Source organism: Colletotrichum destructivum, chromosome 4 (genome assembly GCF_034447905.1).
Source record: "Colletotrichum destructivum chromosome 4, complete sequence".
Taxonomy (NCBI): domain Eukaryota; kingdom Fungi; phylum Ascomycota; class Sordariomycetes; order Glomerellales; family Glomerellaceae; genus Colletotrichum; species Colletotrichum destructivum.
The window spans coordinates 3542525-3561980 of NC_085899.1; the positions used below are offsets into that span (position 1 = coordinate 3542525).

Below are 19456 nucleotides of genomic sequence, written 5' to 3' on the forward strand. Positions count from 1 at the left end.
TAAGCAGCGGATGCGCAAGGTGGCCGGTAGAATGGTTCCCCGAGGTCTGATGAGGTTGCACTCTGCCACAGCCCAACCCAACCCAACGGTCAGGACCTGCCAAACGCTTCCACTAGCCCCACCGAGCCATGCGCATTCGTCCACAATCCCACATGCTAGGTTGGCGGATGAAGCCGTGGTTTTTTGTCGTTTTTTTTGTGGTCTTTTTTGGCGTGTCCAACTTACTATGTGACCTTGCAAGGCCCCAACCCGCAATCAATGTGTAAGCGCAAACGTGACCAAGACGAAACGAAATCCGACTTCAGAGAACCTTGCAGGACAAGGCTTCGCTGCCGGGAACTTGGAACCAACGGGAAGGTTGAGAAAACGGCTGTTTTGACGAACCCGGACATGCTAGTATAACAACAGGGGTGGCAAGTTGGGCTGGGGTTGATTGTGACTGGTACCTAGCCGGAGCCAGGCCCGGTGAAGGCTCGACGAAGGCTTCCCCGGAGCGGGTCTTGACCGGCTATTCACAGCGTGGATCTTCCCTCATGGGGTTCAGTACCTGGGCCATTGGCTGCTAGGGTGAGCTTTCGGTGAGCGTTGCTGTTGCTTGTACTCTGTAGAGCCAGTTGAATAGGACGTTCCGAGACCCAGAGCCATCGGGGTATAGCGCTGTATCGACTCCCTAGTCCATCCAGGGAAATGAAAACCCGCATCGGTCAGTCGGTGAGGGCTTGTGTCATTAGACAAACGTTGCAGAGACAGCGAGGCCGCGGCGGGCAAAGAGCTAGCCGTACGGTACGAAGCTGCAATGATTAAGTCTGAACCCTATGGTTTCTATTGATGCTTTCTTAGTGAGGACCGAATGCCATAGCCTGCCAGAGCTCTGCGCCGGAAGCACAGGTTGCAATTGACTCAGGCGACCGTGAACGAAGCCACCTGTCACAGACGAGCCGTCGGGTTAGGCGAGCCGACGTTCATTCGTAATCAGTCATGTCTAAAGCGCTGAGAAAGTTCTTTGGAAGTGCATAGTGGTGTCTCACAGGAGTCATGAACACGTTTATGACTGGTGGTTTAAAGCGAGGCCTCAAAAACGTTCCAGAAGCTTTCTCCTTAGCAAATGGAATAAGTTTTGGAGCGACAGGTCATGACTCAGCCCTGTCGTTTGAGCTTGTTGCGTTGGCTGTCGTGCGTTTGTACCTGTATTCGTAGCTTATGTGGTTGAGCGGGCTGGGTGGCATTGGCTGCACAGACCACAGAGCATCTGGGAAGTCTCGAACCGGGTGATTGCGACTGGCCCGAAAGTGATGAGGATGTTCGGCAACGAACTCTATGGCGAGTCAGGCCGGGCACCTGCACGCTGTCGCGGCATGGAGCGAACGAACGTTTCCTCGCGTGAGCTTTCCGGCGAACAATGCTGGGTAAGCTTTCCATCGGTGCCTTCAGAGGCATGGCTGGGGACACGGGTATCCTTGCAAGTTGAGCTCATCCATCATCCATGATGCGATGGTGGCCATCCGTTGCCCAGAGAAGCAAACGTCCCCTGGCCGTGAGCAGGCCCATTTCCATCTAGAGTTTGAAAGGCGGACAAGCGAGACAACAATCTGATTACCGATTTGCCGCTGTAATTGTCTTGCTGGTGTGGCTGGGTGTCGCTGCAATATGATCTTTCTGGGACCAGAGAGCCTGTCTGTACTACTTGTACTTTGTAGAATGCCCGAGGTGCTGTGGAAGGCTTGACGGTGACGAGATGCGAGATGGCACGAAGGGACGGAGAACGATGTCGTGGCGCACCGGGGAAGGGCTTCCGCTCGCAACGTGCGGGCCTGTGCCGGCGAGAGACCCATGATGTGCGGTGCGATGTGCTGTGCAAGCGGTAGGTGTGACCATGACCATGACCATGTACGTAGTCACTGGTGACAGTGTTTCGGCGGTGACTGTCGTGTTGGGCTTCTGAACCCTGGCAGAAGAAGCGCAGGCAATTTTAAAAATTTTCTCGCCTTTTTGATGACAATGTCCCAGAACTGCTCCAGCTCGGAAGAGATGCGGACTCACGGGTCTGGATATCGTTGTGGAGCCCCTACCTTTCGTTTGCGTCACCCCCAGTCCGGTGCGTCTTCGCTTGTTCTTCTGGAAAATAAGATCTGCGGTGTCACCCTGTCAGAGGCGAAAGGAGCAGCGTGTTTGCGGAGCCGAGTAAAAGGCTCCTCTGTTTGGGACAGATTGTCGCCGCGGCGTCCGGGGGAGAGGAGGATTTTGTTCGAGAAGAATGGGGTTTTGCGGGTTTTGCGTGTTTGACGGGGAAGTTGGTGAGGGGTTCACAAAAGAGGGACGAAGCGCAAGAGGGGAGATGGAGAGAGCCATGGCAAATAGACGTGTGTGTGGTATGGGAGTGAGAAGCTGCGATGCTGATACCGAGTGTCGACGTACTTACTTGCCTTACCTTACCTGCCAGTTGGCAGTTCGTGGCGTCACAACTTCGCGACTACCTAGGCACCTCGTTATCGGGAAGGTGTCCCGGAAGTTTGCCGGGAAGAAAGCGGCTTGCCAGCACTGCCCACCTTCCCCCTTTCTTCCATTCGGTATGTGCCTGTCTCGCCTAAGGAGCATCGAGACCAAGCAAAGGGAATGGAGTTGTAAGGCAATCATCGCTATTATCCTTCCTTAGGTAGCTAGTCAGGAAAGGTAAGGTAGGAGGGTAACTTGTGTGATGCCGGACCGAGCCTGCCTGCAGCCGGATGTGGACTTGACTTTGCTCAACCGCTGGGGAAATTTCCTTCCTAGCCAGAGGCAATCAACCGCATTCGTCTCCGTCTTTGCCTCGCCAAATGAAGGAGAGACCGCTGTCGTCATCCGCCCTCATGTTGGCTACACCGTTACCCTTGTCACCGAGGTGAGCCCGCTCGTGACATACGCAAAGAAGCCTTCGTCCATGAGCGACAGCACGTAGGCTAGTGATGAAATACCTGATTTCTTTCTTTCCCATCTTTCTCCGCCAACCACACTCTCGACGAGTTACGGGATACACAATCATAGAAATCATATAAGACGCTGTCGTCATATTTTCAGCTCCGTATTCGGTGAGAGCGTGCTCCACTCCGGTGAGCGACATCAAACAATGTTACACTTCAACCACGCCAGCTGCAAAGTATTACTCGCGTTTCTTCCATCAAGACCAGAGTACATGAGTTTGAAAAATGGGTATTGCCAAATTAAGTGAAGTTTCTTCCTCGGTTATTTCTCCCAAAGTGTGGTTTTACGAGACCCCAGAGACTTGTTGGTGTCCGATTGTTGGGCTGGGCCTCTGAGCTGTTCATGTAGCACAAGAGTACAGACGGTAAGCCTGGCTTCCATTGAATTCATTGGTTTTGAATGATTGGCCTTATAATCGTGCAAATATGCTATGCTGGTTTTGACCTCTCGGAAACAACATCATGTCACTGTCTCGTCGGCTGCCGTGTCAACCCTATGAAGTAGGCTCAGACACAGTACCATAGCTCTAGAATATACCACAATGCTGGTCAGGGTGAGACTAATTCAATTAGATTGTATTCGAAGAGATTATTTTGATGTGAGTTTGACAAGAATTCCTTAAGCACTGCGGATCACTCGTCATATCATGTGGGTTCTTGAGTCGCCGTGTGCGCGTGTTTAAGCCATTGGTTCTCTAGTATTTGACGCTATAACCCATCTCGATCTTAAGACTGATAGTCTAAGCAAAGACAAGACAAGCCCTTGCCTCCAACCAACCCTCGTTGGGATTGGCTTTGAAAGGTATCAAGTTCGGTAGTCAAAAGCATGTCATTGACTACATCATACACTCCCTGTCCGCTCAATGGAACAGACGCAATATCCGCTATTCAAAACATCAGAAACATAGAGCCAGCAACTTTCTAACAAATCGCCGAGATCGAGTGAGCCTACCATGCCGACGTCCTCCCGTTTCTCAATGATATCAATCCTAGTATTTGGATTTACTACAGCTTAGACTGTATCAAAGACGACCTTAAAGATATGCCTCGAGACCGCCTGACGGTTCGGTTTGTTGACAAGGGAAAAGGCTTACACCAGTTTCGTCCTTCACAACATCAATGTCTGGCCTCATATTAGAAGACAGTTTGGAGTCAACGCCAACGAGACGCTCTTATTTTATATTCAGGCCTAGCTCCGATGCGCAAATGAGTTGGCACGTACTTGTGTCAGCTATATTTGGCAAGGACTGCGTCGAAGCTCAGCCATACGACGGCATCATGGATAAACATATTCGCCAAGACGTCAGCAACTGGTACAACGAGTGAGATATTCGTCGGATTCGAGCGCTTTGTTATGTTTCCATCAACCTCTTGTGCCATATCGACGCGCGGCTTCCAGGATCGGCCTCCCTTCATTTCTAGTGACGCTATCACAATCCGAGACGTGCTCATTGTCAAGACATTTGATACCGATGAGCAGTGGAGCTCGCTTCACCAAAAATTAAAGGTGCTGCATGCCTTTCCCGAGGTTAGGTTTACGTTCGTCACCGACAGCTTCACCCAAGTGACCGAGGGCATGATCATGGTCTTTAGTAGCGACATAAATGGTCATGATGCAGACAATGCTACGGTTCCTGGCCGTGTCACCAAAGAATAGAGCCGTAGGGAGTGTTCGGGTGTTTCCTTCCTAAATCGAAACATTTTGCAAACCCAGCGGCCCCCCTTCAGATGACTCTTATGATGATTTCCCCTTCACACCAAAAATGTGGGTTAACAGCAAAACACTCGCTCGACTTGGACACTTCTCGACGGCGAGACGACGTATGGGGGTTTCTAGCTCCAAGGGAAATGGGAAGAAGAGAAAAGTTACGATCGAGATGACAGAATGAATATAGTGTGTTCAGGCTGGATTGGGAAGAGACTACGCAGGCGATTAGAGAAGATGTTGGCGTTATCGTCATGCGTTCGATTCGCATTCGAAGTTTAACATTGGTTTGGCCACCGTCAATGGGTTCAATAGACGAATCCAAGCCTTGGGCTTTGAATAACAACCACCTCGGTATGAGCTGTTACTTAGACCAGTATCCTTCAAAATGTCCAACTCCAGAGGGGTGACGGAGGACGGGCTGTATGGGCTAAGTAGGTAGTCATAGTCGTCCAAGGTGCTATGAACGATGCGTACCAATCAGAAAATTTCCCGCAACGAGGTGTGTCTAGCGTCATCAACAATACTCATTCGGGACCCATAGCATGCCTGCTTGTTGTTAATTTTGAGAAGTTGCTGGATAGCTCTCTACCGAGGAATCATTCTTGTTATTGGGAGGAATGCCTAGGAGAGAAACGATGAAGAGCTGTACTTTGTATGCGTACTTTCTAGGTCCATAATACGGACGGACAGTGGACTCTTATTGCAAGACTGAAAGACGATATGTTGGGAAAGCAGCTGTAACATGGACCAGAAAAAGCTTGACTTTGAGAGAAGACGTCGACCACGGAGTGGCGGAGGGCGGGGAAACAGGGAAAACATCTGGGGAAGTTGCACTACGATGAAACCCCGCACCAGCCAGCCAGCCAACGTCCTCAGCAAACATCAACAACCACCACCAAAAACCAAGCATTGCGGCACCTGCAGCCACAACGTCTCCCACCCAGCGGCATCAGCACCCCCCCTGCGAGGGCTTGTAGCTCTCCAGTCGGCGGGACATTCAGGACATCGGGGAAAGACACACGCGCACCAATGGGAGACTTCTCTTCTGCTTTCTCCTCTTCCTCTTCCTTCCTCTTTTCCCCAGCTCCCCACATCTCCGCTTCTTTAACGTCGTCATTGCATCCATCCAGTCCGGTCCCAACCCCGGACTTTTTCCTTCTTCTTTTCCTGCTGTTGGAATTCACCCCCGTCCCATACCGTCTCCGCAAGAGCCTTTGGCAATTGGCGTGCCGTGCGTTCCTGGAAGCTGGAAAGCAACCAACCGCACTCCAATCGACCCCGCTCGCCTCATTGGAGAGGGTGTCATCGGGCCCCATTAACAATCACCGTTAGCCGGCCTCGCTCTGTTGTTGTTGCTCCGGAGCGAGCTGCTACTACGGTACTACACCGCACTCGCCCGCCCAGTCGAGGTCCAATCTCGCGGTCTCGGCTAGCCCGTCTTTACGTGCCATTGACTCTGGTCCGTGAGGAAAAGTTAGCACGCTTACCCCGGCTAGCAGCTAGCTCGGCCAGAGCTTGTTGGTCTGTCTTTTGCCTGGGGCTGCGAGAAAGGATTACACCACATGTTCATCTAGACGCTCCAGTAACATCATGCCGTCACACCCAACCCGTTGATCGTCCCCCCTGTTACTTCTTCATCCTGTCTCTGTCCTTCCCAAGCTTTCCTTACCCCAACCTGCCGAGTGGAGCTGGTTCTCTGCACTCCGCGGTCCTGCTTGCGTTGCATAACGAAGCTTTGTTGGTCCGATGACCACAATCGTCCCATTCCCGCGGCCATGTGCAAGACTCTCCGCTCCTCCCGCATAAGGGGAGGAGCGCCTTTGGGATATAAGCTCCTGCATCGCCCCATCGTTCCCTCACACAGATGCTCCTGTCCGTCTCTCCATCATAGTTGTCTGTTTTGGCCTGCGCTGCTTTGCGCTTCAGTTTTCTGTTACTTCGTCTGGTCCACTACCCTCGCGATGCGCTTCTCACTACTCCCCGCCGCTGTCGGGGCTCTCCTCCTCCCGGCCTCCATGGCCCAGTTTGTGGGCGGACCTGACGGAAACACAACAACCGCTCCCGCCGCGAGCCCCGACAAGGACGGCAAATACTGGATCTCCAGCAATCATATTAAAGCCGCCTTCATTCCCTACGGCGCTTCCATCTCGGATCTAATCATTCAAGATCAGTACGGTATCCCCCGTGACATCGTCGCCGGCTTCGACAACGCCAGCTATTACAGCATTGACCGTCAGCACCCTCACTTCGGCGGTGTGCCGGGCCGCTATGCAAACCGCATCAAGAACGGCACCTTTGAGATTGACGGCGAGACATACAAGGTTGACCTCAACGACAACAATGGCCTCAACACGCTCCACGGCGGCTCTGACGGCTGGGACTACCGCAACTTTACCGTTGTGTCACACACCAACAACAGCATCACTTTCTCCTTCACCGACCCAGACGGAAAGGAGGGCTTCCCCGGTGAAGTTGTGGCGCTCATCACCTACACTATTGTCGACTGGAACTGGGAGATCAAGATGATTGCTACCGCGACCACCAAGAAGACGCCCATCATGCTGAGCAGTCACACGTACTGGAACCTCGACGGCTTTGCCAACAATGAGACCAGCACGGCTCTTAACCACACTCTGCACATGCCCTACAACGGCCAGAGAGTGGCCGTTGACAACATCCTGATCCCCACCGGCGAAATCCTTCCTAACCCCAAGGGCTCCGTGAACGACTTCTGGAGTGCCCCGAAACAGATCGGCGCCGACTTCTCTAAGCCCGAGCTTGAGAATAACTGTGGCCTAAACTGCACTGGCTATGGTTAGTTTTGTCAGTTGTTCAATTGGAAGCAAAGACACTAACCAAGACAGATAACTGCTGGATTGTGAACCGCGACGACCTTGGCCCCTACAACTGGCGCACTGAAGGATACATCGCCCGACTGCAGTCTGCCTGGTCTGGCATCCAGGTCGACGTTTATTCCGACCAAGATGCATTTCAAATGTACAGCTGCAGCCAGCAGAATGGCTCTGTAGCTCTCAAGAAGTCGCAAGGCCTCTTCGACAACGCCGACCACCCCCGCATCATCCCCAAGTACGGCTGCGTCGTCCTTGAAGTCCAGGACTGGATCGATGGAATCAATAACCCCGCATGGGGCCGTGGCAAGAAGCAGATTTTCGAGCCCGGCGGTGACCCGTACGTTCTTCAGGCCAGCTACCGCTTCAGCATCAACTCCACCTCTTCTGATGTGTAGAGCGGCTATGGATGATGATGTGGTGTTGGTGTTCAGAGAAGCGAAAATGACTTTGGAAAAGTGTTCATTTTAGCCCAACGTATCGACGACACCAAGAGAACGATACGTGTTTATTACAAAACGGGGGTCACCCGTTAGACTTAATGAACTTGTAATACCAATGCGTTGACGTATACAAACCCGCGATGTCTGACCTGCAAACAAGAATCACTCCACATTCAGAAGAGAAAGTAAAAATAGGAAATAGAAGAGTGGCTTCTTTTCGATTGTCTGGGTTGTAAGTCAAGTGATCGAATAGGTTAGCGTATGATACACCCTCTTCTCGAACACAGGTGCGGTGAGGAAATCGTGGATGAGGCAGTAGTCACCATCTGTATCTCGACATCTTGGCTTTCAAGTTAGTGCGATAAGTCCCCATTCGAATTCTCGATGTTTCCATTCTCCAATCATTACTGAGTTCTTAATTCTTGACCGACCGTCGAAAACTTGGTAGTGTTTAGGTAGTCGGGTGCGCTCACCTCATCGAAGGGCCGACGAAAGTACTTGACCAATCAACGAGCAGATTAACAAACCCTTCGTTACCTGCATGTTCCTTCTTAGTCATCAATCTTATCGTGCCACATGCCCCGCGAAAAATTCAGTTAGCAGGAACATGATCGCGGGGCAACTCTCATGGTGGACTCATTTACAGAGACGACACACATCTCCGTTAAGGGCACCTAGACTTGCATCGTACGCAAACCACCGGAATATTCGAAATAAGCACCAGGCTCACTTAGGTTGATCCAAATTGGATAAAGGACTAAATATAGTAAGGCGAGTGAATATCTCAGCAATGGAGGAGGATCGGGCGCAAACCGACTTGGGCATCGCCGCCGACATCGAGGCGTCTCATCGTGAAGCGGAGGCGGCGGCCAAGCCCGTAATGAAGCAACCGAAGAAACGGTTTGTCGGCAGAAGGACCGCGGCCGAGGCTGCGGCGAAGAACGGAGGCTCTAATGGATCTATCGAGGACAGCAGCTCCATTCAAGGTAAGACTGACGTTAACGCCTCTTGTCTCATTTTGATTCTCACATGAGAGAATCACCCCATGCTCACGTTCACCCCGTAGTTGCGCAACCACGGAGAGGCCCGCGCCTCCTGAACCAAGTGCCCCCCGAGATCCTCAACGACCCGGCGCTCAAGTCCGCAATTTCCATTCTCCCTTCCAATTACAGCTTTGAGATACCCAAGACGATCCATCGCATCCGCTCCTCCGGCGCCAAGAAGGTCGCCCTCCAAATGCCCGAGGGCCTCCTTCTCTTCGCCACCACAATCTCCGATATCCTCACCGAGTTCTGTCCGGGCATCGAGACCCTCATCATGGGCGACGTCACCTACGGCGCCTGCTGCATCGACGACTACACCGCCCGCGCCATGGGCTGCGACCTTCTCGTGCACTACGCCCATAGCTGTCTCATACCTGTCGACGTGACCAAGATCAAGACGCTCTACGTCTTCGTCGACATCAGTATCGACACATCGCACCTGCTCGCCTCCCTGGAGCGCAACTTCGCCTCAGGAAAGACCATCGCCATCGTCGGCACCATCCAGTTTAACGCCACGATCCACGGCGTGCGCGGCACGCTCGAGAAGGCCGGCTTCAAGGTCCTCGTGCCGCAGATCGCGCCGCTGAGCAAGGGCGAGATCCTCGGCTGCACGAGCCCGCGGCTGACGGACGACGACAGGGTCGACATGATCCTGTACCTCGGCGACGGCCGCTTCCACCTCGAGAGCATCATGATCCACAACCCAAGCGTGCCGGCGTACCGCTACGACCCGTACTCGCGTAAGCTGACGCGCGAGACATACGGCCACGACGAGATGCAGGACCTGCGTCGGACGGCGATCCGGACGGCCAAGACGGCGCGCAAGTGGGGGCTGATCCTCGGCTCGTTGGGTCGCCAGGGGAACCCGCACACGATGGGGCTCATCGAGAAGCGGCTTCGGGAGCGCGGCATCCCGTGGGTGAACCTGCTGCTGAGCGAGATCTTCCCTGGGAAGCTGGCCATGATGAGCGACGTGGAGTGCTGGGTGCAGGTCGCGTGCCCGCGGTTGAGCATCGACTGGGGGTACGCGTTCCCGCGGCCGCTGCTGACGCCGTACGAGGCACTGGTGGCGCTCGAGGTAAAGGATGACTGGGGCAAGGGGGTGTATCCTATGGATTACTATGGGAAGGATGGCCTTGGGCGGACGAAGCCTGCGCAGCTGGAGGCACAAGTTTGAGGGCTGTCGCTTCGGGGTATGTTGGAGGCCAAAAACTTTTACGAAGATACATGCAGCACGAAATGATACCATATTCTCAAAGGGGTAGCTGCTCATGGACTTGATATTTCCGAATGTTTCTTTCAAGTGTTCACCCCCGATCTGCTACAAGCCTCACAGGGTATTCGGACAGGAAGTCGTGGTCCTCCCACTACGTTCTTCTCGACGGGCCCCATGATGAGTAAGGATGTGATGCGAACTAGCTGAAGCACTATATAGGTAACAATTAGAACTCAATTATCGCAGGAGGTCTAGCGTAGAGGCTGTCCACAGCCTCCTGTAGGCAGCTAAAGTAAAGCGCTTACGAGCTGCCTTAGTAAAAGATCTCGGCCAGCCTATCACCGAGTCGGCTACCGAAACGATTCCTACACTTGACCAAGAACTTCGGTATATAATAGTCCCCACTCCTACGCTCTTGGCCTGCCACAACACTGTTCTGCGCGGACTTGTTGCGTCCACACTCTTGGCTTCGGCAATATTGTGCGTAAGATCAAGACGTCATGCCCCACCGTGCCTTACCCCCTGCTTATGCAGGACTGCCTCCAGACAAGGAGAGGGTATAAAGTTCAATGTTGAGTTCGTGGGAAGGCGTCAGAAGAATTCCTTCTTTCACAAGGTGCGCGGCCTCAACGGTGTGCTATCTATAAGAAGCCTCAGTAGCGCGATTTATGTTTGACCGAGGGTCCTGGTTGACGAGGCTAGTTATCTGCCCCCTGCGAGTCAAGGCCGCACTGGGACTATGAATTTGCCGTGAAATGTGAAGGTGGTTGGTATCACGGACAGCGCCCACCTCGCCATCTTGTCATCTAGCACGCCTTCTCACATATTACGTGAGAATCGTTATTCAAACAGATTTGGAGTACTGATCACCGACATCAACCCTACTACTACATGGCACTGAGAAGCGGCCCCAGGAGTGGTAGGTGACGTAAGTCAAGAAAAGACACTCTTTTCTAGCTACAAGCTCCTGGAGAGTGAACATCATTCCTCGGGCACAATGCCACGTATTCAAAGGGGGTTGCAGACCCTGAAGAACTTGTTCATAAATATTGCAGTATTTAACCAGAACTTTTCAAATTAAGTATCCAGGTGACGGGTTGGTCTTGTTCTTATGAAGCCTCGCCGACTTTATCGATAGCCAGCCAGTACGCTGGTAAACTGCCGCAAGTCAGAGGGCTGACTCCCCAATCTACGATGCGCTTGAACTCAGAAGAGCCTCTTGCTTTTACCAGAGTTCAGAGACCGTCTTCTCCTGCACGGCGCAGCAGTCTTGTTCTTCAGCGCCTCAAGAACGCCCTCGTAGGCTGGGTGCTTGCTGAAGTCGTCGAACCAGAGAAGGGCGGCACCCTCCCCGTCAAAGACATAGGGGACCCAGCTGAAGGGGTCGTAGAAGTCCCAGATGGTGACACCAACGCAGGCAGAGACCTGGACGCAGGCGCCGACAGACTAGCGCAAAGCCGATTAGCAACTTCGGACGGAGATGGAAAAGAGCCTCCCCCCTTCAAGGGTAACCTACGTTCTTGTAAGCTTCCCTCTGCCACTCGAGGTTCGTCTCGTTGACCGGGAGCTCGATGCGAACGTCCAGTTCTGTTAGGGCCACCTCAACGCCAAGCTCGGCATACGAGCGGATGACAGCGATCTGCTGGTCCAGGGTAGGCGCGCGATGTGCGACGAGATGGGCCTGCATGCCGACACCGTCGACCTTGATACCGTCATCCTGGAGCAGCTTAACGATACGCTTGGCGCCCTCGCTCTTGGGACCGACGGACTCGAGGTTGTAGTCGTTGTAGTACAGCTTCGCCGTGGGGTCGACCTCGGCTGCCGTGCGGAAGGCCAGCTTGAGGTACTCTTCGCCGAGCACGTTGTAGAAAACGGACTCGCGGTAGGTACCGTCTTCGTTGAGGGCCTCATTGACGACGTCCCAGGCATAGCACTTGCCCTTGTAGTGTCCAGCCACCTCGTGAATGTGGCGGATAATCACCTTGGTCAGCTCCTCGGGCGTCCACTCCGTCGTCTCGACCCAGGGGGCGAGCTGGCTGTGCCAGACGAGAGCGTGGCAGCGGAGGAGCTGGCCGTTCTCCTCGGCGATGGAGGTGACGATGTCGCCCTCAGTAAAGTTGAAGACGCCGGGCTCAGGCTCGGTGAACAGCCACTGGAGACGCAGTCAGCCTGGGGCGGAGAAACAAGAGCAATATCGTTGGAGGCCCACCTTCTGACCGTTGGTCGGCGTCGTCTGACCGAACTCGTTCGTGTCGTCGAGAATGGCATCGTACTGCTCGTAGGCCGCCTCTAGACCGGCACGCTCACGTTGTCCAGGGGTGTCGGTCGCAGCACCAAAGTACAACAGACCAGCCTTCTTCGCATAGTGGTCGAGCTGAGCGGAGGCGATGGGCAGACACGCCGCCAGCAGAGGCACGGTGAAAGACTGTATATGCATCGTGACCGCCGATTGACAACAGAATCTTAGCGAGAGCTGAGAGAGGAGAGGACCTATCTGTGTTTGAGATCGTCGTGGTGAAGTGGGACAAAACAGCAACCCACCAGGAGGGCAACTCAATTCATATATGCAAGGTCCGGACTGCGATACGACTCTGCTATTCCCCTCATCGCCACCCCAAATTCCTAGCCGATGGGACAAGGAACCATTTCCAGATTGCCCAATGTGAGGGGGCCGAGCTGACAAGAACAGTGCCACCTGAGGTGACGTCCTCTAGGTGAGGAGAGCCCGGCAAGGACTCAACCTGTAGTCTTGGGATCAAGTGCTGCATACCTGGGTTGCATGGGTGTTGGTTGGATGAGCTGGATTCTGACCCAATGAATTCTGGGAAGAGGGAGAGAGAAGAAAAGACCTGAACGGCCGTGAGGTGGGCTCCGGAACAAAACCACTGTAAGAGGAGCTCGTTCCGAACGAGAACCAGAGTTGTTTTGCGAGCGGTCAACGAGTAACCAATGGCGCTGTTACGGCTAGCGGCTTGCAGGGGTTGTCACCAGCAAATGTGTCCCCATCTTCTGCTGGGGCAAAAAGAAGACGAACTGTTCAATCAGGCTGTCTGCGGTTAAATTAGAGTTGCAATTGGGGACATTTATCCTAATAGCCTCCTCGGCTCTCCAGAATTCCCCCTCACAACTCTGGACTTCCTCTAGTGCGGAGATGTGGAGAACCCCTGGCTGTCATCATACGGGCGTGTTGACCTGGACAGGCATTATCGTGAGAGAGTCGTCAATTGCACAGACTTGGCCAAATTGGATGTAGGTAGGAGGCAAGTGTGCCGTATACAACATCTGCGAGAACGTATGTTGAGACCATGATATCAGTGTGATGGCCTTGACACCGCAAACATGGGTTACTGCAGACTAGGGCGTAATCGCCAGAGCAGCCTTTCACCAGTGTCCTTTCCTTGTCGAAGAAACTGGACACCCCGCCACGCTATGATAGCAGAGCCCTTGGACACAAATGAATCGGTGTTCGGATTGAATCCTCCTAGGACACGAGCAATGCCAGGACCAACGTCTTTGTTTAGCGAAAGGGTGGGTCTTGGCAGGTGGACCAACTGCTCAGTGACGCCTACGGAGAGCCGTTAGAAGCCAGGACAGTCCGCTGGCGGCCGGGGGGTCTTTAGATGCGTGGTTGGTTGTTGCTAGTCAGGTGCGTGCGGTCCATCTCGAAAGATTGAACCTTGATATGGAGGGTGCAATTCCGCCCCTTATGTCCGATTAGAAATGATTACTGGACATTTTAAAGAGCAGCTCCTCTTCCTGATGAGTAAGAGGTAGCCATCCTCCGGACCAACCGTCACCACGCACCCATACCAAGCAAGACTTTTTTACCGCTCGCTGAGGCACCAATGCTCTGCGAATATCACCTCGTCCGCGCCACTGACGTAAAACGGCTTCAAGTGGTATTAATGGCTTTGGATGTCGCGGGTATGAAAACCACTGAGAAGCAGTGCTGGCGAAGGACATCGATTGCTCTTTGATGAAACCAGCCACCCAAAGCAACTTGCCCTAGGAGAAACTGTAGGAAGTCGACCCAAGGATCCCAAATTTGACCGGGAACCATATTCCTGGTGGCCAATTGGCCAGTTGGCGGTGCTGCATGGTTCGGTCTTTGTGGCGATGGCCTAAAAGACGGTAGGCCGGTGCTGGTAGGATTTTATACCGATATGCAGATGACGAGAACAGGGTTTTTTTTTTAACTTCGTTCCAGTAGCCTGTTCCATGATAAACGGCGACTTCTACTACGAGATGGTCTCCGTGGTCACAGGCTCCGGTCGGTTTCCGAACATGATCTTGTATTTGACGATCTCGGCGATCTCGAGTTCCTCCTCGACCTCGCCGCCCTCGCCGGTTTTCGCCTCTCCCCTGCGCCGGATGATAGCGATGGCCTTGGGAAGCTTCTTGACCTCACCGTGGAGCCTCTGGTGCTGACCGACATAAAGGAAGACGCGCTTCATCCACGCCGTGCTGCCTTCTTCTTGGGTTTCTGGGTGGTAATCGGGGAAGACGACCTTTCCAATGGGAACCTCCGGCGCGGATTTGTCACTATCTTCGTCGGGGTTGAAGTGTGGCAGGTTGATGGTCCCCTGCATCTCAAGCAGTGCGAGCCCAGAAGGAGTTGTAATGAGTGGAGGCAGCGGGCCGTCTGCGGCTGAGGGGCCCTTCATGGGAGGGTGGATCTTGACCGATGACATGATGTTGAACAAAGTCCAGAAGTAAGATGGGGCGCGCGGCGAAGATGAAGAAGAGCAGCTTTAAATGTGCGATTACGGAGGAAGGTAACGGCTGCGATTTTGGTTCGTAAGATAACCCAGATGACAATCGCGAATCGATAAGCTGAACGCGGGGCTACCTAGAGACCGGGAAGGGTACGTACTGTGACCCGAGAACCTTCCTGAAATGGAACAGTCTGGCACGTGAACTAGTGGGCTCACGGGCCCCAGCAACGACGGCGAAAAAAATCGGTTACTCGGTAACACATTTGGCCGATTCAATTTTCGGATCACTGAGCTGTGATTGGTCAGGGTGCTTTTTCCAGACCCTAGGTAGGCACACACAAACCCATATCACTCGAAATTGGTGATCCTTTCTTCCTTTTCACAGAACATTCCCACGCCCAACGCCCAGCCGCCAGTCGACAACTCTTGCACCACCCAACGCCGGCAAGATGAAGGTACGAACCCAACACCAGCGACGAGCACAACGATCGTTCATCGACGACATCATGTCGTTACGATATTCATGTTGTGATCGATTGTGAAAATTTGAAGGCGAACTTTTTTCTGAGGCTGACTTTTGTCGAAGTTGAACATCTCCTACCCTGCCAATGGCAGCCAGAAGCTCATCGACATTGAGGATGAGCGCAAGCTCCGTGTCTTCATGGAGAAGCGCGTATGTACTACCCTCCCACCCCTCGACCGCCGCGGGAGACGAGAGACGAGCAACGAAATCTTCGAACCGATGGCGAAATTTTCGAAACCGAAGGGAAACAGACATGCTGACAACGTCACCAGATGGGCGCTGAGGTCCCCGGTGACTCCGTCGGCGACGAGTTCAAGGGCTACATCTTCCGCATCACCGGCGGCAACGACAAGCAGGGTTTCCCCATGAAGCAGGGTGTCATGCACCCTACCCGTGTCCGTCTCCTTCTCTCCGAGGGACACTCCTGCTACCGCCCCCGCCGCACCGGCGAGCGCAAGCGCAAGTCCGTCCGTGGCTGCATCGTCGGCATGGACCTCTCCGTCCTCGCTCTCTCCATCGTCAAGCAGGGTGACAACGACATCCCCGGCCTTACCGACGTCGTTCACCCCAAGCGCCTCGGCCCCAAGCGCGCCACCAAGATCCGCAAGTTCTTCGGCCTCACCAAGGATGACGATGTATGTGTGCTCCCTGTTGCGATGCGCCCCAACAGCCACTTCGTCATCGCCTATCTGGTGCTGCGGCGGAGGATTACGACCGAGCAGACCAGGTAGAGTGTGAGAGACGGGACCGTGTTTCCCCTCTTCGCCCCTTTTTTTCATCAGACCCATCTGTTGATGCCTTGATTCAAGTGCGCCAGATGAGATGTCACGAGAGGGCAGGGAGTGGGGACATGTGTCAGGCTATGTGAAGAACCAAAACAAAAACATGATCACTGTGGCTAATATGGCAATCTTGCTGCAATTATTAGGTCCGCAAGTACGTCATTCGCCGCGAGGTCCAGCCCAAGGGCGAGGGCAAGAAGCCTTACACCAAGGCCCCCAAGATCCAGAGACTCGTCACTCCCCAGCGTCTCCAGCACAAGCGCCACCGCATCGCTCTCAAGCGCCGCCAGGCCGAGAAGGTCAAGGACGAGGCCGTACGTCTAACCCTCCCCCCTCTTTGTCTCCCTCTTATATGGCTTCAATCGTGCTAACTCCCCTCTAGAACGAATACGCCCAGATCCTCGCCAAGCGTGTTGCCGAGCGCAAGTCCGAGAAGGCCGAGCTCCGCAAGCGCCGCGCCTCTTCCATGCGCAAGTAAGCGTTGTAGCTCGCTGGCGTCTTTTGGGGTGGAAAATGAAAAAAGTGAAAGATTACTCCGGGTCTTCTGGTTTTCTTGCATTACGAGGCGTGGACGGGATTACACGGGTGGAACTGGGTCAAAACGTTTCGTCACCAGTCTTCAATCATCACGAATGTAATAGGGCATTCAAAATGGAAATGCATCCTTGACGCGCGAATACCACCAACAATTTGTTTATGATGACTATTTTCAAAAGGTTCTCTGAGTCCGTTTGAACGTTCGATTAGCCACTGCTCTTGTGATTCGTTTGTTATCCCAACCTTCCTCTTATGAGCATTTTTCCTACCTAATCCAGACACCTTTTGTCAGGCAGACTAGTCACGCTCTCGACTTGCCCGCCTCGCCATTGAGCCTGTACCCGTGGGGAGCCGAAAAATTCTTCCGCATGCCAAACGGGGGAAGGGTTCACTGTAGCTGGGCCAGACCGCCTCGACTAGACCCTGAGAATCACTTGTGGATACAGGAGGAAGGCTCAAGTGAAAAAGCAGCGTCATACTGTCTGTCTGTCACCTTCCGCCTCGCTTGTTCACGCAAAGTGAAAGCACCAAAAGATGTGCCACGGAGGACGAACGTCTTGTTCATCCACGTACCACCGGACTGGAATTTCTGAACTTTCCTTTCCCTGTCGCAGCGATGTCTTCATGAAGAAATCCCTCGTATGCCGATATTTACCGTAGTACGCCTCCCTGAAAATGAAAATGAAAAAATGAAGAAAGAGACCTATGCCATGCCATTCGCAACCCTGGGCAAAAACTGACGCAAATCCCACGTAATGCCTCCTCTCTAGACGGGCACGTGGTTGAAGAGGTAGCTAACACTCTCACCATTGTGAGTGCGCCGAATGGCTTCGCCCAGGACCTGGCTGATGTCAATGACGCGCAGCTTAGGGCAGCGCTCGATCTTGTCGCCAAGGGGCACCGTATTAGTGACAACGATGCGAGACAGGCAGCTCTTATTCAGGGTCTCGACTGCATTGCCGCTCAGCACGCCGTGGGTGACGATGGCGATGACTAGAAAACAAAATTAGCATTGACCACAAGTCCATGCATTTTCAGGAAAACGTACCTTCACGAGCACCACCGGTCTCAAGAGTCTCAGCGGCCCTGTCCAAATTGTTAGCATTGTTTTCCGTCCCGGGACTGCAGGGTGTGCGAACTTAGCGAGGGTGCCACAGGTGTCAGCCATGTCGTCAACAAGAATGGCAATCTTGTCCGTAACGTCACCAACAAGAATCATGCGGCCGACAACGTTGGGCCGCGGGCGCTCCTTGTGAATAAGCGCGAAGCCGGTCTCGAGGCGATCGGCAATACCGGTGGCACGCTTGGCACCGCCCGCGTCGGGACTGACGATGACACAGTCCTCGACATTCATGTTGGATCGAATCCACTGCAGGACACTCGGCTCGGCGTAGAGGTTGTCGACGGGGATGTTGAAGAAGCCCTGGATCTGTGAGGCGTGGAGGTCCATCGTGATGACGTGGTTCTGTTCGCGCGCGTCAGTCATATCTCGGTTCGTATTGTCCTTTCTCCCTTCCCTCCTTCGGCGGGCAAAACTTCCGAAACTTACGCAACCGGAGACCTGCAGCATATTCGCGACAAGCTTCGCGCTGATCGGAGCACGGCTTTTGTCCTTCTTGTCTTGTCTAGCGTAGGGGAAACAAGCTGTATCTCGTCGTCAGCGACCGGTGCTCGTGGCGCGTTTTGGAAAAGGGGTAGACTAACGGATGACAGCGGTAATGCGGCGGGCGGAAGCGGTTCTGCAAGCGTGGATCATGATGAGAAGCTCCATGAGACCGTCGTTGATGTTGCCGGGCTCGCTGGATTGCACAATAAAAACATCTTCGTCACGGACGCTCTCGCCAACGGTGACACCGTAGAGAAGTCAGTTTCACACACACTCGAGGCTCGAAGACCTGCTGGGTCCCACGGATCGTTCGCTAACCTGGTTTCCTGGTTCGAGTAGTTCAGGCTGTGGTTGCACAAGGTGGTCAGCCAAACAAGAACGGCACCTGAAGAGGATCCGCGTCGGCGCGCAGAAACCAGGGAGCCCAAGCCAACCTACCTCATAGTCTTCGCAAGGGGAATGCCCAGTCTGTAGTCGGCGCATTCGCGCGTCAGCACCATTTTTTTTACTCATTTTTCCCCTAAGAAAAAAGAAAGTGATTCGTCCACCACCAGGGATAGACGCACCGCTGCGCGACCTTCTCGGACAATTCCCCATGGCTGCTGCCTTTGAGGAGCTTGATGTCGTTCGTCATATCCCCCATGAGGACGGTCGTTGTATGACGACTGGGGGAAAAAAGAAGAGAGGAAAGGGTTTGAGGAGAGGAGATCGGCCGAGTATAAAGGGCTGCAGCAGCACCTGGTTGAGGCTTGGTAGGCTAAGGCGTGGTTAGGCTGCTTGGGCGAATCGAATTGCAGCGCGGGGTCACGATGGAGGGGTATGGCTATCACCTAGTCACACACTATGCGGTCGGAGGGTTGGATTGTCGACTGGTTGCTCTTGTGCGGTGGTATGCAGAAGAAGTGAGACAAAGCGAGTCGTTGAGGTGTTCAAGTGGATAGATCCCGAGTTGTCTGTTGCAGAGAAAAAAGGGAGGGAAAAAAAAAGCCGTCCACTTCGTGCTTGTCCACTTGTGTAGGTATATTCACCGCGGTTGGTACCGGAGACAACTGTGTGCCAGACAAGGAAGAAAAAAAC

The 19456-nt window shown here is 53.6% G+C and overlaps 8 protein-coding genes across 8 annotated transcripts; 3 read left to right on the forward strand and 5 right to left on the reverse strand.

Moving 5' to 3' along the window:
• Positions 1-1680: 1680 nt before the first annotated feature.
• On the reverse strand, positions 1681-2634 carry CDEST_06999 (uncharacterized protein; the record flags this gene model as incomplete). Its single annotated transcript, XM_062923158.1, has 2 exons — positions 1681-1945; positions 2429-2634. 2 exons carry the CDS (start codon positions 2632-2634, stop codon positions 1681-1683), a joined length of 471 nt encoding a protein of 156 aa, XP_062779209.1.
• A 145-nt stretch (positions 2635-2779) lies between these two features.
• Positions 2780-3097, reverse strand: CDEST_07000 (uncharacterized protein; the record flags this gene model as incomplete). Its single annotated transcript, XM_062923159.1, has 1 exon — positions 2780-3097. One exon carries the CDS (start codon positions 3095-3097, stop codon positions 2780-2782), a length of 318 nt encoding a protein of 105 aa, XP_062779210.1.
• Positions 3098-6411: 3314 nt separating this feature from the next.
• On the forward strand, positions 6412-8413 carry CDEST_07001 (Putative aldose 1-/Glucose-6-phosphate 1-epimerase, galactose mutarotase-like domain superfamily). Its single transcript, XM_062923160.1, has 2 exons — positions 6412-7479; positions 7530-8413. The coding sequence occupies exons 1-2, from the start codon at positions 6441-6443 to the stop codon at positions 7910-7912; spliced, it is 1422 nt and encodes a 473-aa protein (XP_062779211.1). The 5' UTR covers positions 6412-6440; the 3' UTR covers positions 7913-8413.
• Positions 8414-8580: 167 nt separating this feature from the next.
• CDEST_07002 (Putative diphthamide synthesis DPH1/DPH2) lies at positions 8581-10262 on the forward strand. Its single transcript, XM_062923161.1, has 2 exons — positions 8581-8943; positions 9024-10262. The coding sequence occupies exons 1-2, from the start codon at positions 8748-8750 to the stop codon at positions 10175-10177; spliced, it is 1350 nt and encodes a 449-aa protein (XP_062779212.1). The 5' UTR covers positions 8581-8747; the 3' UTR covers positions 10178-10262.
• A 792-nt stretch (positions 10263-11054) lies between these two features.
• CDEST_07003 (Putative glycoside hydrolase family 10 domain, glycoside hydrolase superfamily) lies at positions 11055-13177 on the reverse strand. Its single transcript, XM_062923162.1, has 3 exons — positions 12426-13177; positions 11733-12368; positions 11055-11662 (listed from the first exon to the last, which is right to left on the reverse strand). Exons 1-3 carry the CDS (start codon positions 12651-12653, stop codon positions 11423-11425), a joined length of 1104 nt encoding a protein of 367 aa, XP_062779213.1. The 5' UTR covers positions 12654-13177; the 3' UTR covers positions 11055-11422.
• A 24-nt stretch (positions 13178-13201) lies between these two features.
• Positions 13202-14978, reverse strand: CDEST_07004 (Putative chromosome transmission fidelity protein). Its single transcript, XM_062923163.1, has one exon. It carries the CDS (start codon positions 14905-14907, stop codon positions 14455-14457), a length of 453 nt encoding a protein of 150 aa, XP_062779214.1. The 5' UTR covers positions 14908-14978; the 3' UTR covers positions 13202-14454.
• A 285-nt stretch (positions 14979-15263) lies between these two features.
• On the forward strand, positions 15264-16908 carry CDEST_07005 (Putative small ribosomal subunit protein eS6). The gene is made up of 5 exons (XM_062923164.1): positions 15264-15386; positions 15518-15604; positions 15727-16089; positions 16383-16550; positions 16619-16908. Exons 1-5 carry the CDS (start codon positions 15381-15383, stop codon positions 16712-16714), a joined length of 720 nt encoding a protein of 239 aa, XP_062779215.1. The 5' UTR covers positions 15264-15380; the 3' UTR covers positions 16715-16908.
• Positions 16909-16960: 52 nt separating this feature from the next.
• Positions 16961-19429, reverse strand: CDEST_07006 (Putative Phosphoribosyltransferase domain, phosphoribosyl pyrophosphate synthetase). Its single transcript, XM_062923165.1, has 8 exons — positions 18946-19429; positions 18818-18847; positions 18698-18724; positions 18478-18608; positions 18323-18417; positions 17913-18238; positions 17822-17859; positions 16961-17766 (listed from the first exon to the last, which is right to left on the reverse strand). The coding sequence occupies exons 1-8, from the start codon at positions 19020-19022 to the stop codon at positions 17540-17542; spliced, it is 951 nt and encodes a 316-aa protein (XP_062779216.1). The 5' UTR covers positions 19023-19429; the 3' UTR covers positions 16961-17539.
• Between the last annotated feature and the right edge of the window lie 27 nt (positions 19430-19456).